The 14,893-nt window shown below is 38.9% G+C and overlaps 1 protein-coding gene and 1 long non-coding RNA gene across 4 annotated transcripts in view; one reads left to right on the forward strand and one right to left on the reverse strand.

Moving 5' to 3' along the window:
• The first annotated feature begins 1,664 nt into the window (after positions 1–1,664).
• LOC148404665 (uncharacterized) overlaps positions 1,665–14,893 on the forward strand; it is a 40,831-nt gene continuing 27,602 nt past the window's right edge. The window contains exon 1 of the long non-coding RNA XR_015861144.1: positions 1,665–1,709. This is a non-coding gene — a long non-coding RNA (uncharacterized LOC148404665). The remainder of the gene's footprint in view (positions 1,710–14,893) is intronic.
• Positions 11,323–14,893, reverse strand: part of LOC148404666 (glutamate receptor 3-like) — a 93,392-nt gene continuing 89,821 nt past the window's right edge. For 2 of the 3 annotated variants that reach the window (XM_088388481.1, XM_088388474.1), the window contains exons 15-16: positions 14,451–14,698; positions 11,323–12,863 (exon numbers count right to left, since the gene is read on the reverse strand). In XM_088388481.1, coding sequence (XP_088244607.1) covers positions 14,453–14,698 — 246 coding nt within the window. In that variant the 3' untranslated portion in view covers positions 11,323–12,863; positions 14,451–14,452. Of the gene's footprint in view, positions 12,864–14,450; positions 14,699–14,893 lie in introns of those variants that run through there. The other variant, XR_015861142.1, reaches the window with a different exon arrangement.

The following is a 14,893-nucleotide window of genomic DNA, read 5'->3' on the forward strand; positions in this document are numbered from 1 at the left end:
GCATAGGACCGGGCGTGCGTAATGGCCATGTCCGAGCCCCATGCACCGTTCGCGGACAGCAACTCGGCCGAGCGCCGGCCCCCGACTCAGTAGAGTAGGACCGGGCGTGCGTAAAAGCCATAATAGCTTTTCACACCTTCTATGTCACTCCAAATCCTTGATTCCTTCAAACTCTTTGTCCTCCGTGTCACTTAGAAATGATCACCGCTAATGATGCCGGTAGTCCTTACGTGGGTACGTTTGTCCTTTATGTAAACAACCGCCGCGCCGCGCCGCGCCGTGCCACTGACGTCACTTGAAATAGTAATCCATTGGTACATCACGGTTCTCCAAACTTTCTTTCTGCTGCTCGATTACTGTTTTCAGCTGCATATTTTACAACTTGAAGTTTGTAACCTGCAAAATATGAGTTTCTTTTTGGTGCCATTTTTCTTAAGCCCACCCAGTTGGTGAGTCACGGCCAACGGTGAAATTTAGAGCGCCCTCATCCAGTTTCGTCTGAAAATATAATTTTTTTGGGTTGTTTTATCAAAGACAAAGTCTGCTTTATCGTAGATTTTTTTTTTATATACTAAGACACACAAAGAGATTGAAATTACGTTTCCACTATCCCTCGGTGAGATAGTACACATATGCATACAAGCAACACACAAAAAACCCAAGAAGGCACAAACAATGAATAAATAAGAGTGTTGAATAAATGATAAATAAACAAATAATAATAAATAATGATAATAAATATAAGAGGAGCAAAAATGGAGCAAGTGTACATACAGCAGACAGTGGACTTGGATATGGTGCTTTAAAGTGTTAATTGCTTTATTTGATGTTTTCTCTATTTTTTATGTTTTGAATATGTTCAAGATAAAGATATAAAAGCATGTGAAGTGATCAACTATACTAAAAATAACATGGGAAGTGGTCAACTATACTTGTAAGTGATGTCTTAATGATCAAGTAAAAATTTGTGAAAAAAAACATATATAAATCGCTCCTGAGTATAAGTCGCCCCCCCACCCAAACTATGAAAAAAAACGCGATTTATAGTCCGGAAATTACGGGAATTGGATTAATTAATAGGCTCACAGACGATTCTCTGCTGTGGAGTGACAATGGCAGTTAACGAAGAAAAAAGAGGAAGAAGACTTAAACTGCATTGAAGTGAGAACGTAAAGCCCACATAAAACAGTAGACCCTTTGTGTTTTATTGTCTGCATTTAGTAAAATGAGCCAATAATTATTGTTGTTTTGGCATTTGGCCTTCTTTGCACTCAGATTGATGCCCATTCAGGGATATGCATGAGAAGATTTTGCCTGCTTCATTTTATCCACAGTTACTTCAGAAAGTTAATCTCAGTATATTCTGGATACATACTGATAATAAAACCATGTATTCCTTGAAACTTCGAAGGTCAAACAAATTCTGGTCAACAGTTGATTTGTTTGGATTTCAAAACTATTTTTCTCAGAGGAAATAAGAACATTTTGTCACGTCTCGTCCCCAACTGCTCCACTATGTGTCTGTTGTCTTGGTTTCTGTCTGTGTGCTCGCCCCTCCCCTCCTGTGTGCGCATGATCAGTGTGATTATTCCCACCTGCCTCTCGTTACCTGTCATGTGTATATAAGTCCTGTCTGCCCCTCACTCCCTGTCGGCTCATTGTTATGTGTCAACGTCATGATGTCTTTTTGGTTCCAGTTGCTGTCATTGGTAATGTCACCCGGTCATTTTGTTTCACGTCTTTTTCGGTCAGTCTTGTTGTTAGGTTTTGTTAATGAGTCATGTCGGTTGCCGAGTCTGTTAGTTTGCCTTTTTGAGTTCACCAATAAACCCTGGTCCAAGCTGCACTTGATCGTCCTGCTCCATGCTCCACCCGACCGTGACACAAAACCTTGTTCCAGGACCAAGCCTTGCCCTTTATGAGCAGAAAAGGACTTTTTATTTGAAGCAAAACTTTAACTGTTTTTGTGAGCTCTTCCAGTCGACAATGCTATGACAGTAATTCTTGCTTTCATCTTCGCATGTCATGAATGTGTGCATGACACAGGATCTGAGTTTGTGATGGGAAGCTCCGACTGTACTTGCTCTTGTCATCAAAGGAAAGTCGCACACTCCCTTGATAGTTGTCTTTCACAGATTTGAATATAATGCACCAGGAAAATTACAAGTGTGTAAAGCAGCAGTGACAGACCTCAAAAAGCGGAACAATTCTAATTGGATGTGTAGAGAATCAGTACAAGACTGGACCAATGTACATCACGAGAAATGACAATAAAGGGCGATGGATGGGGATGAAGTAACTTCAGCTGATGTGGGCTTGCTTTGTGTCAGCCGAACTGGAGTTAAGATGGCCTAACAGAGGCTATATTTTTAGATGCTCCAGACTTGCACATGTTTCATATTTGTCTTGTGTATCCCCTGCTGCTGCATAAAAATGTAATACCCCAAGTGGAGCTCTTCATTTCCCTTTGTCTCGCTGCAGATGACCCAATAAAGCTTTGCAAAATAATCACAAGTTTGACTGCTGTGACTAAATTGAACAAATGTGTTTGCAGCATATACAGTGCGTCATAAAAGTTCCAGGACTGGTGTCAGAGAAGGTGTTTCAAATCTAAACTGCAAACTTGGAGTTCTCTTAGGTTAATGGTTGTTATGTGCTCATTTGGGCTAGTGCAGTAATACCGTATAAAGAGAGGGGAGAATAGTCACTTAATTTGAATTCAAATTGAAACTCTTACCACTATGGCATGACAACATAACCATTCTTTCTCTGCTTTCTGTTGAGTCATCATCAATTGAAAAGTACAAAAAGTACAAAAGTGGTTCAGCAGTGACGTATCGCTATGAAGAATGGGCACTTGCAGACTTGCTTTTAGAAATTGTAGATAAATATGTGTTGCAGACTTTTTTGTAAATACATGTGTCAAACTGCATTGTTGTGTGTTTTAGTTTGCAGTGTGCAAGTATAAATGTATTGAGTTTGTCCCTTGTTCATGATTATTTTCAGAAGTTACACACTGTAGAAGGTTTGTGTCAAGTTTTGTTGTGGTTGAGAGTTGCACCCAGTGGACATATTGCTCTAGTTTGAGGAGGCCCTGTTCCATATACTATAAACTGCATGTACTTTAATTAGTGAGACTGATTACTGAGCTGACTCACAGTTCACAGCAATCAGTTTTGCAAAACATCTTTACAGTTTCCACCAACAAATCACATCAAAATTCCCAACATTGTACTTCCTTTATATTCATTTTATGTATTACACTAATTAAATTCAGATGGCGTGAGAGTGCAACACGTGATAGCAATACATTCGCATTATGTTTGTATTATTTCACATCCAAATCACCATTAAAGATATTCAGTCAAACATTCTAAATGTGTATCCCAGTACATACTATACCAAAGAGCAACATTTATATTTGCGAGAATATAACCATTTACTCATTTAATGAAATCAAAGAGATGTCAGCAATACACTCTATTAGCACCTGGTTATTTCTGGAACAAATCAGATTTTTAATTCTTGCTGTGGCCAGAGGCCATTGATGGCTTCAGTGCTTTTCTGTGCTTTGGTGCTGCCATGTTGGCAGTAATTATGTTGCCAGTAATTATGTTGCCATCGAAGGCAAGCAATGGAGAACATGGACATTAGCGTAGCATCGTTGTTGGCACAAAGCTCAGAAGGAGCGTGTTGTATATATAGAGATTGTGTAATGGAGGAAGCTCTTAAGTAGTCTCTTGAATGTTATTTTTGGTACAGCTGTTTTTTTTTTTTGGTACAGCTCTTATCTATGGACTCCAATCATGACAGAGTTGAAAAAAGAAAGCACACTCTCTAACAATGTGGCTGCACAACTTTTTCTTGGATAAACTTGAAAACCTTCAAACAGTTTCAAGGTCTTTTATATTTAATCACAACATATTTTGTACTGTACTGGATATTTCTAGGCCACAAAAAAAGTCATTCAATTTAATAGTCAGCTGTAACGGGCAATGCCTTTTTCCAATTCGACGGTTAAAATGACGTGACGTTTAATGTTTTTGTCATATTTAATACATAGAGATTGTGAACTGGTCCAGATGTACACAGTTGTGTGCTGTTGCTTTGGGTTTTTATTTTAAGGATTGTTTCTATAATTGGGTGTAAGGGATCAGACAGTACAGCCAAGTGCGTAGCGACAGAGACTTTACTGTGAAAGGGGATGATGGGAATAGCTGGTGCTGGAGCAGCGATCTGGCTGGGGTGGACAAGCAGTTCTGCGGATTTCGAATTGTAAAGTCAGTTTCTCAGGGACAGAGGAGCAAAGCATCACGGGACAGACTGACACTCGGGTCTGCGCTGGCGGCGCTGATATAACGCTGTCCATGAGCCCGTGGCAGGTGACAGCGATTCCACTGACAGGGGGGCGTGGTCCTGTCGCAGGTGGCACCAGCACGTGACATTGGGACCTGATACTGGTGGTATTAAGTGGTAGATTAAGTCTAGTAAATCCTCTCTGAAGGTCCAGGAACCAAATGCAGTGCCTGCCACTGTTTTACAGTAATATCCAGTAGGCATAATTGGAAGCAAGCAAGGCTTTTAAAAGATAGATGATGTCTTCTAACTCTCAGTCTGAGGTCTCTGAGCACACATTAAGCCTCTGGGTTGTACTATTAATGAGGACTAAGAGATTGGGCCCTCTCGATTGTGGTATTTTCCAGTAAGGTTTTGATCAAATTAGAGTGCCATTAGACCAGGTATGCTAAAGTTGATGCAAAGGCGAGAATGATTTGCTGTGGGCTAATTTTTGCGTGGCACCCTGCCCCCACCAAGTTGGAATGTTTCAATCAAGCTTATTTAAAATGGTTTTTCCCATTGCCTTTTGCCTTCCTCTGGGGGCACCCTCTCACATTTTTTTTTGTGCTTTTTCCTGTCTGCCCATGTTTTACCTCAGTCAAGCCCCAAGATGACCTGGCAGGCTAAAGTTAAAGGCCCAAACTGGGGCTAAATGGATGCCATGAATTCAATTGGGGCGCTGGTAGGGATGGTCAAAGACTTTTTCCCGTCGCGATGCTATCGATTATTAATCGTGTTTATGGTCATGAGGGATGTTCGCCAGCTGTTGAAATATTAACATCTTGGTTTGATGGGTGTAATGAGGAACAATATGAAATGGTTACACTTCCAGAGCCAGCCTCTGCATCTCCATCGCACAAAAATGTTGGTTCCTTCCTTATTCTGTTTTTTAGTAATCAGCAGTAAATCATGGGTTGGTTTCACCCAAATCAAATCTAAGCACTGAACAGGGCAGTCTAAATGGATATTTGCGAGTTCTTACTAATACACAACAGCACTATTGATCTAAACAACTGCTTTAGATTACTTTCACCATACCGAAATGCTGGGATTTTTTTTTTTTCCCTCCAGCTGGCTTCCACTAACTCAAAGTGTCAAATAATTTTTTGCTTATTCAGATTTTGATTATTTTTAATGATGTGTGCCTTTCTTTGTTCAGCTGCCAAACAGGCACAGTTCTGGTACTGTGCACTTAAGCAGATGTCAAGTTCTGTTCATAGCATAAAATCACAAAGGGCTTCAATCAACATCAGCACTATTTATGCACCCTTGATCCAGAAGCAGAGCAGCCGTTTGAAGAAGTACAAATCCAATGCAATTACACAACAACATCTGTTTTTTCTTCTGTCCCCTAAAAAAATATTAGAGGAGCTTCAGCACAGATTCCTTAATATATTTCTACCCGCATGTTACCAAATTTGAAAGTTTCTCCCATTGCGTCTCTTCTTTGGACAAGCTCTGACAATATATTAGGTAGTTGCCCTCTGGTTTTAAAATAATTCACACCTGGCACCGATTCCATTTAGTTTTTATGAGCCTTGGACGTACCTTAAAACCATTTTAGGTTTTTTTGTATCACAGCCTCTTTTATGTGCCCTCAACCTAGCATTTCATAAATTAGTATTTGGTTGCACCCGCTGAACCATGCTATCCTATCTTGATCTGTCCTGGTTGGACCTCCTAAACTATCTTAATCACTCCTTAATTTTCACAGTTATGGACACGAGAAGCACCACTTGGGACTGTCTTAATGTTTTTGATTACTTTTAAGATAAACCCAAGGGCACATTCCTGAATGGCTTCCAAGCCAATCCCACAAACAAAAACAACAAAAACAGTTTTGCAGGATGGCGAAGAAAAGCTGCAACAGGCCTGGAGTCAAACACCACTCTCATATCTCTGATAACATTATTAAAAAATTCAGCCTAAAGGCCATGAAGGTTTAGCAGAGGATTATTATTTCAAGGCCTCTGCAAAATGAATCAATCCCTTATCAAAGTCTACAGTTCTCATGAAGTGTGTAATCAATTTAAACTGTGTTCTAGGCTATCCTGTGACTGTTCTATTAAACCGGGCTATTTCAGAGGGAAACAACTCAACTATAGCGTTTGACACAAAGCGCCTTTCTTTGCAATCGCTTGAAAACTCACATAAATCAGACAGTGTGAAACATTTTTCCTGAATTTGAAGAATTTCTAAAGAATGCACGTAAAAGTTCCTTGCAGGAAGAAGGGAAAGGTTTGATGTTGATGTTGATGATCCTAGGAGAAATCATGCGTTTCGCTCTGTGGTGCCTTTAGCTGAAACGTTTGCAAGAAGTGGTTTGCACCAACACCTCCACAGTGTAGTGCAAACCGCTTCTTGTGTGTTGTTTGATTTGATGTGGTTGCCTAAAAGTGTCTTATATGCTGGTGCACGCAGTATACAATCATAAGTTAAACCCCTCAGAACAAGGCACATTTACCCACTTTGATATGACCGTATGGTATTGATGGGCGGTCTGACCATGGTCCAAGTACGTTTCACACATGATGACACAGCTGAATTAACAAATGACGTGGTAATGTTTTTTTAATGTGCACATCAGTTGTTTTAAATGAAAATGACATATATACTGATCTTCCCTCTATCTTTGTGGTTGCAGTGAGTGTTTTTAACATTATACATGAAGTAGCATCTTTAAATCAATCATTAGCTGAAGCCTTGTAACTGAGACAATCCTAACATACAGTGCAAGCCAATGCAGCTTTTCAAGTGAGAAATTAAATTCTTGACCGATGATCATATGTCAGTACATTAATTGTCATTCTGTGCCAATTGTATATTTTGGAAGTCAGCTTTAAGCCGCATCAAATGCAAAATAAATGCTTATTGCTATGAATAGTAACTAAGAAATGCAATTTCCAGATGTGAATTCAGACTGAGCTACTTGTCATTTCTGTAGCGGAATATTTAATAACGTTCTGCATGACTACATTTTGTTCTTTTTCTTCCCCATCCAACAAATCCGGTTCAGTATCAGCAATCATACTTCACACGTGCTTTTGAAAGCCATAAAAGCAAGAAGGGCTGAAAGTGATACTATAACAAATAATATACATTGCCATTCTCTTAGGAAGTGGTAGGACCTCTTTTGACCATAAATATAACTCCTAATGTCCATTTACTAGAATGTCCCAAAGCTCCAGGCCAGTTTAGTCCATGTCCATCATAAGTCCCCCAGAAAATTCGCAAACAAAGTAAACTTATGCAAACCTACTGGCTTTTTATAATGTTTAGTGCATGTTTTCTTAATTTGAGAAAAAAAAAGCCACAATATTTCATCAAAATTACTTGGTGAGTTAATTTTATTCCCCTGCCATGACCTTAAATCTATAATGTGGTCGTTCCTGACAACAGAAGCCATGATGAACAAGGTTAGCAAAACAACAGCAATGTTAGTAGTCGTTATGGAGCACAATGATGACCAGAAATGTCTCATTATGTTCCTTGCCTTTGTGGTGCACTGAAAATGATCTTCCTATAATCTGCACGGGATCTGAGTCATACCTAAAGTACTCATTGTCTGAAGAATGTCTGTCTGGAGTGCCAAAAGGTGCCTCTGTGCCAATATTTGTTTTTATATCTCATTCTGCCCTCCTCTTCCTTGTCAGAGGGTTTACAGATGATCTCCATGTGTCCTCTCTCCACATCTTTATTGTCTATGGTCATTAAAAGGTGCTTCAAAGAGTCCAAACCTGAATTCCCAAAGGTACCGGCATGCTTAATACTTAAGACATTTAAGTCTTAAGTCTGGCACTTTAACGGACAGCGAAAGAATTTCATTGTACAAAGAAAACGTGCTTTCCTTTTTTACAATAAACACTTTGAATCTTGAATCTTAAAAATAAAGAAAGAAGAATTTATCTTCTTTGCTCCCGGGATCCTCTTCACAATAATCGTGATGGGAGTTTTGGCTCTTTACTGTAAGTTTGGCTCGGTAAAAAAGAGCTGGCTTTTAATACGCTGAAGTGGCTCCTCAAGTTGATTGATGTAACTTGTGATGGTCTTAGCAGAATGAATGCTGAAGTCTACGAAACCACTTTGTCTGGTAATTTACAGAAAAATGCATCCAAACTAATTGGGAGAAGCTTCAGTTTATGCATCAAAACGTACTGCCATCACAGAAAAGGATCTCACCAGGGGGAAGAAAGTGGACGGTCTTTAACTGGCTAAGTCAGTCACCAGACTTTAACCCCACAGAGCATACATTTTACCTCCTGAAGAGGAGACTGAAGGGAAACTAACAAGGACTGAAAGAGACTGCAGTAAAAGCCTAGAATATTATTTCAAATGTAGAATGCAACAGTCCGGTGAAGTTAGTCGTTTTTGTCTTAGGTCATAGCCATTGCATTTTTCTGGGGGCCTTTGAAATTAGCTGAAAATTTGGTGAAAATAAAAATAGGGAAATGGAACGAGTAACTTGGAATCTTATTCATTGTATTTCTTGGAAAGAGAGCGATAAGGGCGGTTGACTGCAACTTGTTGAAAATTGAAGCAGCTAGCAGACTAGAAAGCTGTTTTCTTGTGATGCTCATCAAAGTCAAATCACATCCTTTCACCTTTTTAACTTTCCTCTGTTTCACACTTTCTTGACTTCCTTCCTGAACATGGTGGCAGAGCCCCTGTTAGATCAGATTGCTTTTCACAGCTACAGGCCCTTTTAAGCAGCTAGGTAGAAGAGCCAGCTGAGTCTCACAATTCAAGACATGCAAGGAGTATAAAAACACACGCTTGGTGTGGGATGATTACTGTAGTTGCACTCGTGGCGGTAGGGAATAAACTTTCCTGTTGATGTGATTACGCTTCTTTCTTGCGTCTCACGTTCTTCATCAAATTGCCGGTTCACTTCTGGTTTGTCCTTTTCTGTCAAAGTGCTAATGCACTGCCCTCTTTAATTGGGGAGTCAACAATTTCCATTGGACAGTTACATGGGGGCGTCATGCTCTGCATTGGTTCTCAACGTTGCAGTGCCATCCAGGTATTATAATGAAAATAATGAGAAGACACAAGAATCTGAAGTGATTGAGAGCAAAATTTCAATATTTGTCTGATGGTGTGGCAAAATGGACCTACAGATAAAAGAATTCATTTCAACACAATGACCAGAGACGAGTGAAAATACAGTTTGTCTAAATGGCTCTAAACTTAACACAAACACACGACACATTTTTGATGTCATATGAGGGCTCTGAAATTAAAGCGCAAATCTTTTTAAAAAAATTATGGGATTTGTTGTGGTCTAAAAAACTATCCCTTGATTCTGTAGCAGGTTTTTAAAACACCAGGGTAGGAGATCACAAAATCAGACGAACTTTTGAACGATGCTTTCAGTGTGCGGGTGCAAGGCAGGTGTGTGAGTCCACTTTGATGTGGACATATTGCTTAATGACACAGACATGCAACAACATCTTTCTGTACATTTTATTTACAAAATGTATTAAAATTCTCTGTACAGTGCCTCACTAATGAGGTTCAGACACATTTTTGATGTCATATGAGGGCTCTGAAATTAAAGCGCAAATCTTTTTAAAAAAATTATGGGATTTGTTGTGGTCTAAAAAACTATCCCTTGATTCTGTAGCAGGTTTTTAAAACACCAGGGTAGGAGATCACAAAATCAGACGAACCTTTGAACGATGCTTTCAGTGTGCGGGTGCAAGGCAGGTGTGTGAGACCAAAGCAGACACTGTTCACTATTGATCCAAAACACACGCACACAATTTCCCTGTCCAACAGCTCAATACTGGACCATTACAGGTAAAAACCCCTCAAGTGTATATTTGTCTGCTGGAAACTGGCTAGTTAACTGACACCATATCCACAGCTTGTTGGAGTTATTTAGGATCATGAAGTCATCTCGAGTGTTTTTTCCTTTCTCAAAAGATACAGCCATGATTAAAGTACAGTAGCAGTTTGAGCTTCAAATTAAAAATGCACCTCATGAAGGCCAGCAGAAAAATATAAGCAGTTATTTATTCATTGAGGACATTTGGTTGCCATGACAGTCGAGAACGTGTTTTTTTTTTTATTATTTTAAGACAAAGAGCCCATTCACTTTTAAGCCACACTTTTCACTGTTGTTTACAAGACACTGTAAACAAGCAGACGTTAGATATGGGAAGCATGACTTATTTGTATGGCGTGATTCTATAACACTAAATATCGCTTTGAAGCTTTATCTTTTTTGTACTGTGCAACCAATTAAAATTCAACAATAGGTGATGAACTTACCTGTCCAACAAAAAAGCTGCTAATTCTGTGGCTGCCTGGGGCCGCTTTGCTCTTGCCCTTTTTCACATGCCCAGTTTCTCACAAATGAAGTTGAGGATTTGAGTTTTATGGAGGTGGTTATCACATTATAGTTTCAGCATATCTCCTGAAGCTAAAGATTTGTACTCTCGGTTGCTATTAGAATATGAAATCTACTGATTTAATTGTGAAATGTAAATGCAATGTTTCTGTTACATTGTAGTGTTTGCATTTGTTGAGAGGAACACAAACATGATTTATCAGTGGGCCACCATTACATTGACTAAACTAAAGCCTGTTCCATTACATACTCTGCCTTGTCTCCGATTTAAGGAAGTTAGTTTATTTTAGCTGTTATTGTGTGGCATTACTGGCATATGAAAATAGTGACAGAGACAAGTACAGGAAATACTTGCATTATTCTGACATCCATGTACTATTCATCTCCTACACAAGCTCGTATTGCAATGAAGAACTTGATTCAAGAATTTATTTATGAAATTGTCATCAACCTGCTATTGACATCAGCCAATCTCACCCTTTATTTTCATTTAGAAATTTATTTACCAAGTGTATGACGTAAGCCAAAGATAGCTTGGTGAAGTTAATATTGTGGACAGGTGTAGAAAATTAGAATGGATGACTCCACTTTGATGTGGACATATTGCTTAATGACACAGACATGCAACAACATCTTTCTGTACATTTTATTTACAAAATGTATTAAAATTCTCTGTACAGCGCCTCACTAATGAGGTTCAGTAAATTATGCATGCATCTCTTGCTCTTTTGTACCCACTACAATGCCTGGTGGTCTCCCAGAAAGACGAGCGTTACAAAAAAGGAAAAAGGTAAAACTGATTAACCAAAGAAAAATAATAGAAACAGGGCTGAATTTCTAATCTAAGTTCAGTTTGTGAGTTGTAGGGCTCATCAAGCATCACATGCATTTTTTGTTAAAAAAAAAATATCATCAAGTAATATAAATAGTTTGTGTTGAGCTAAACACATTTCACCTGTTTTCTTCACATTATCATTTATTTTTTTATTTTTTTACATAAACTATTTGCCCACAGCTTCTGGTGATTTAAATATCTTCCTAAAAATCCTATGGAATCACAGCCTTTTTGGAAAAGTAATTATTACAGTAATATGGACATGTGCTAAGCTTGCAGAAGCACCTTGGTGCAACCTTTATTAATATCAATTCATGTCAATGATTTTTTTTTTTTCTTTTTACAATGTGAAATTACCAAACACTTATGCTCCTGAAAGAAAACCAAAGTGAAAAGCACAATTCATTTTCAAATGTTCTTATGTGCAAAGAAAATGGTAACATATTCCACATAGTACAGTTTGAAAGCTTTGACTGGTATCATTTAGTTAGATTCAGCAGTTCACTGACAATTGGCGTTTTTGGGGGGGGGGGGGTGTCAACCTTACAAGGATACTTGCCGCACACACACACACTCGTACACACAATTTAAGCATGGCAACCTTTCTTTGAATGACACACACACACACACACACACACACACACACACACACACACACACACACACACACACACACACACTTGGCAGTATTAGAAGTGCGAGTCATGACCTGGTTCTGTGGCGTGTGTCAGCAGCACCAAAAGAGTACAAACAACACACTCTGAACTGTTTTAAATGGCATTTTAGGGTGATGAATCAATTAATACAGGAAGGGCCAAGGTTCATATAAAAGTTAACTGTGTAATAATCAGTGTCTGGCGATGGTGCACTGACAAGATCGAAAGAACACATTTGAATATGTTTAACGTGTGAAAACCTGGCAGCAGGAGAATAGTAATCTGCTTTTACAAGAAACCAATTAGTCCCGTCATCTAAGATTCATCTTTTGGCACTTCAAAGTGTGCTTAGGGTTGCAAAAGTGATGGCTTTAATTCTCTCACATTACATGTATTCTCTATATGTACTGTATATATTAATGCGATCGCACTGACCCTCAATTCTTCACTTTTGTGTGAGTTTCAAGCAAAAAGCAATATCGTTGAGAATGCGTTGCATTGATTGGACTTTTCCATAAGGCACTGAGAGGAGGGAAATCAGCTCTTCCCATGACCAGTCTGGTCGTGTCATCATTGCAGATTATCATCCGACCCAAAAGGATTTGGCTCCATTCTCGTAATCCTTGTCCATTCAGAGATATTTAATCACATTTGCACGGGACGATGGAAAAATGTGCGAAACCTGTGTCAGGATACAAAGCAAAATCAAATACGGAAAGGGAGAATTACTTTGTATGATTGTCAGACGATCTTGCATATCACAGTGAGTAAACACAAAGACAGATTATATGTGTCCAAGATACTCACTTGTGCAAACAAGATGTCAAATGTTTTGTGAGCGCCAACATATTATCTTAGAGAGATACAGATCTTACATGAACAAAATATAATTAATATGCAGAATTTTAGCGGCCTTCGGCACTGTTTGCAATTATGATTAAAAAAAAAAAATCAGTAAAGGGCCGCCTGTTATCCAATTATCAGCACACATTTACGTTTTATCTCAATGGGCTTCATTATGCTTTAGCTTCCAGATCTTAATTTTTTAATAATATCAAACAACAATATTAAGACTGAAAAGCAGCAATCACAGTAAAAGCTCAAGTAGCCTCTTGACGGTTCACTGTGAGCGATGATTGTGAGGAGGTATACTAGGTATAAAAATATTTGCAGGGCTCTGGTGCACGTCCGTGTTTGACTGGACAAGATGTGAAAATAACCCAATTAAAAACAAAACTAACATTTGAAGCTGCGTATTTAACAGTGTTTACCCGCATTTGTGCAGTGGGATGATTGCTTTCATGGGGAAAGCACAGGTCTCTGCAGGAGCTGTTAGTCGTGAATACGGCTGGAGTCAATAGATCTATTTAATAATTAACATGTTACTCTACTGACAAGGTCAGGCATGAGAATCGCTAGCCTCATATTGCAGCTCTAAAGATCATATGTTAGAATGTTATTCGCTCCATCTGTAAACCATATGCACCGCTGCCAATGTGCTTTTTAATATGCAATGAGAGAATGCAATTTCTGCACACACTGTGTGTAAATGCTAAAGACTTGAGGCTGGATTGAAAAAAAGGCAGAATTCTTTGACATGTAGAATGTGAGACTAAGTTGGAATGATTTCAAATAAAAATGTGAATTATTTATTGATTTGGTAATTTTACTTTATATATTTGGGTAATGTGCTTGTAATGAGCCAAATATTTGAATGTGGAATAGTTTGAACCAGTCAGGAAATGTGGAATGTGTGAAGTATTCAGAAAATTAGGCGATTTGACAATGCTTTTCAAAATGGCCTGAATGAGCGGGACAGTTGGAACAGCTTTGAAAATCAAAGTATGGAGAGTCTCTGTTGCTGAGATGCATGAGTCCAGCCAATAGATGGGATGATCAACAACAATAGCCATTTTGTAATAATTTGTTGACTACTGTTATTAAGCAGACTTTTTTTGAATACTAACAAACAATAGCCGTCTGTCAGTGCACGAGAATAGATTTTGTGTGATCTTCCACGGTGAAAGGTTAAAACTGATACTGTATTTCATCTAGTCACAAGGCTATATCTTACAAGGAACAAATAATGGCTGTGGTTTTTATACCCAAGTGAGCATTTATGTTTGAGTTATTCCAACATGACACCTGTAACAACTCCTCGAACAGCTGCAACACAGAACCGCGCGCGTTTGAATAATTTAGTCGAACAGATACGACAAGAAGCTAAATGATCTCAGCGTGATGTGGATGGTAAAGAAAGGTGACGTACCTCTAAATCTTAACACTCTCTGTTCCATATACATTGTAGCCTTCTCTGTATGTGGCAAAGTTCTGGGTGTTGGTTGGGGGAGTTGGCTTAAAATTGTGAGCACTCTTGGCCAATTTCAGCCGTTTGGTTTCTTGCCGTGACTTATAACAGAACTCTATCAGGGCCACCATCATGGCCAGCCCAAGCCCTCCAACCAGAATATAGAAGACTCCAGCCACATTACTTAGGCTGAGAGCGCTTGTCTTGTCCTGCGGGAAAGTCAAGAACATAGTTAAGCATTTTGTAGTAATGCGAGTGTTAGCAGAACAAAATTCAGCCTGATCAATAAATCTGATCTGGTAAAACTGGTGCAACTGTCAATGAATTATTAATGCTAACAGTTACAAGCAACAACCCTAGAAAATCAGTTTACAGTTCAATCTGATTGATTTTCCTCAAAGATA

The sequence above is a fragment of the Syngnathus floridae genome, chromosome 1 (assembly GCF_059516105.1).
Source record: "Syngnathus floridae isolate MCC-2025c chromosome 1, RoL_Sflo_1.0, whole genome shotgun sequence".
NCBI lineage: Eukaryota > Metazoa > Chordata > Actinopteri > Syngnathiformes > Syngnathidae > Syngnathus > Syngnathus floridae.